The sequence below is a fragment of the Sander lucioperca genome, chromosome 11 (genome assembly GCF_008315115.2).
Source record: "Sander lucioperca isolate FBNREF2018 chromosome 11, SLUC_FBN_1.2, whole genome shotgun sequence".
NCBI classification, from domain to species: Eukaryota; Metazoa; Chordata; class Actinopteri; order Perciformes; family Percidae; genus Sander; species Sander lucioperca.
This window is the reverse complement of record NC_050183.1, coordinates 24,625,567-24,628,852: the sequence shown is the minus strand read 5'-3', so window position 1 is coordinate 24,628,852 and position 3,286 is coordinate 24,625,567. Positions and strand designations below refer to the sequence as shown.

Here is a 3,286-nt window from a genome sequence, read left to right as displayed (position 1 = left end):
AATATGATCATCAGAATCAGAGTTTACATAATATAACATCAGATATTCACCAGAACTTCACACTTTAAGAAGAAGAAAAAATATTATGATTTTTTTTCTTGAAGTATTATGACTTTTTACCCGAAATATGACTTTTTTGTTTACTTTTTTTGCCATTTAATAAAATTGTCCCAAAATATTACGACTTTTAAAAAAAATATATTGACATTTTTTCTTGAAATATTTACTTTGAGGTATAAGTTCCTACATTTCCCAGAATGCCATTCAATAATCCCAGAGGACACACAGTATGTCAACGTCACACCACTGCAAACAAAGTGAGTAAATTAATAAAACACATCCTTAACTTCAGTAAAAGTATTAATTAAAAATGTTAAAATGTTAAAATGTAAAGTAAAAGATCTATATTAAAACTTTTTCACTTGAAATATTACGATTCTTTTCCAGAAATATTATACATTTTTTACGTGAAATATTACGACTTTTTTACGTGAAATATTCCAACTTTTTTCTTGAAATATTACGACATTTTTCACAAAATATTAACTTTGATATATGAGTAAATTACCTCATCTCAACATTATTATTACTAAAGTACAGTACTTGTGTAAATGTACTTAGTTACATTCTGCTGGTTTTTACTTGGAACAGATGAAATTAAACTTGTGGTCGTCGTCGATCATTTTGACCCACTGGTGCGTTCCCTCTCGGTCCATGGCTCCAGACATGTTGCAGTCGTCCCCAGACTGGCCGGGGCCCCAGTTGGTGTAGAGGACCGTCTCGTCAGTGACCCAGAACCAGAAGTCCAGAGTGCAGGTGTAGCGCAGTCCCAGCCACACGTAGGGAGTGGAGGCCGTCTTGGCTCTCTCCTGGACCCAGAGCTGCTCGCCCTGGTTGGTGATGGAGACAAGGTCACGATAGTGATCTCTGCAGTAGTATAACGCGTCCACCCAGGTCATGTTCTCCTTGATCAGGATCACTGAATCTGTCAGGGGAGAAGGGGAGTCAATCAGGGGCGGAGACTTTTAAAACTTTATATACCCACCTTCCCAACAAGTTAGCATGTGGAACTAAATGGATTCCTTAGATCATCTATTTTGTAATGATTCTACTATTGTCTTCATCTTCTATCTAACTTTAAAATGGAGCTCGCTACAGCCTTTTAAAAGAGAGTAAAGTTGGCCCAAAAGATTCTGCAGTTAAAAGTAAAATCTCAGTAGAAAACTGCACTTTAAAATGTAACTGTCCTTCTATTTTTAGTGCTGCCTTTTATATTCAACTCAACATCCAATTTGTTCAAAAAAAGAAAGTTGGAAATTATTTCCTTTCAATTGTTTTAAATCTAACAAGCAGTTTGTTGTATTTATCTGTTTATTTATCCTGAGTTATATCATTATCAAGATATTCAACAATGATGAACCTCATACCATAATTCTTATAATAAACTAATCATTAAACAGATGTAGATGTACAGTACCGTTAGATAGACTTCTGATAAACTCACCGTTGTAGCAGAAGAAGGGTTTTCTTTCATCACAGTCAGCAGAGCTCCATTTTCCATTTGACGTAGTCATAGCACATGTCTTCTTAGGTTCATCTTTATCCCAGGATCTGAAAGAGAAACTGCTCCCATCTGACCAACTCCAGCAGTCTCTGAACAGGCCGATCCAGAAAATTCGGTTTGCATCATTCTGGCCCTGTGTCTTGAAGTCTTCTAGCTGTTTGACTCCACTGATCAGGTCAGTGTGATGTTCTCTGCAGTAGCTCTGAGCATCTAGCCAGGTCATCACAGTGTCAATGATATGAAATGTTTTGCCGATCTTGTTGTGTTCTGTGGAACACACAGACAAACTTTTTTGTTTTTATTTAGTCTCATAAAATCCTACATTATTCTTATTTCAAAACAATAATGTGATATCAATTCTGTCTCAAGTCTGTTCTCCCCTAAAAAACTCCCCCAGAAGTGGTTTGTTCCAGCATCATTCTGACCTATATTCAGGTTTCTAGTGGCGGCGCCCTCTAGTGGCAATAATACATAAACTATACACAACATCACCGCTGTTACATTTGGTATGAAACATCTGAAAGAATATGAGTTGTGCATGAAGGAATCTACAGACAGCAGCAAAAATGCAGCAACTTCAGGTACGGCAAACCCCAAAAATCTGGATTCGGTAAAAACCCAAACCATCATCTTTTTTATCAACTTAACTCAGTAGTTTTGGTGTCTAAACTAACCAAACTGGGACCTCTTCACAACGTTGATGACGTGTTTAAAACCGGGACCGATCCCTTCTCTGGTAGTCAGAACTACTACGGCCACTAGAGGGCGCCACCCCTAGAAACATAAATATAGGTCAGAATGATGCTGGAACAAACCACTTCTGGGGGAGTTTTTTAGGGGAGAACAGACTCTATGCGCCACATATTCTCACCATCATAGCAGATAAAGTTATATGGTCTAGAACAAGAGTCGTCATCCCATGTGTCATTCTTCATCCACACACAGTTCTCCTGATTGCCGTAATTATCCGGCTGTCCTGGAGACCATTTACTCTCGTTGAACTCCACCCCTGGCTGAGACCAGCACCAGTCTCGCTGCAGCCCAATCCAGGCTCCGGCTCGATACTGTTCAGTCGTGGAGTCAAGGAGTCTCTTCATGTCTGTCTGTTTAGACACTGTGGCCAGGTCAGTGTGGCTCCTGGGCTTCTTTCCAGCTCTTCTTGTCTCCAATGAAGTGGTAGTCACACAGCTGACCCCCAATGGAGGAACACTGACCTGATAACAGCGAAGAAACTGCAGCGATGGAGCTGAGAGCTAGACAAGCATCTGTTCATTAAAAGGTAACTTTGTTTTATTTTGAAACCTGGACTCATGTTTTTGTTTCTAAGTGACTGATGTTAAAGAGTAAGATCCTTTTTCTTTAACATGAAACAGCCCCAAAATACCCATCACCAAAACCCACCAGACTTAATTTGTAAACATGCTAGCATATGCTAACATAGTAGCATGTGCTATAATGCTAATACATGCTAACTAAAATATGTTGGCATCAATCATGTGGTCCAGTAACGGAAACAAAATAAAAAAAAGATCCTTTTTTAAAATATAAAAACATCTGCCAAATTGTGTTCGCTAAACCCACCAGACTCCATGTAAATAATCAGTACTTTTATCATCATAAAACACACTTCATTCAAACTATCAAAAGCCGTCTTGGTTCATTTTTCCACTGTTCCAACAATAACCACTCTGGTTTGATTGAAATAAACCCTTAATTCACCCA

General features: G+C 38.5%; 1 protein-coding gene across 1 annotated transcript; it reads right to left on the bottom strand.

Annotated features, from left to right (window-relative positions):
• Window positions 1–575: 575 nt before the first annotated feature.
• Window positions 576–2,687, bottom strand: LOC116067106 (macrophage mannose receptor 1-like). The gene is made up of 3 exons (XM_031323427.1): window positions 2,436–2,687; window positions 1,505–1,831; window positions 576–985 (listed from the first exon to the last, which is right to left on the bottom strand). The coding sequence occupies exons 1-3, from the start codon at window positions 2,659–2,661 to the stop codon at window positions 639–641; spliced, it is 900 nt and encodes a 299-aa protein (XP_031179287.1). The 5' UTR covers window positions 2,662–2,687; the 3' UTR covers window positions 576–638.
• Between the last annotated feature and the right edge of the window lie 599 nt (window positions 2,688–3,286).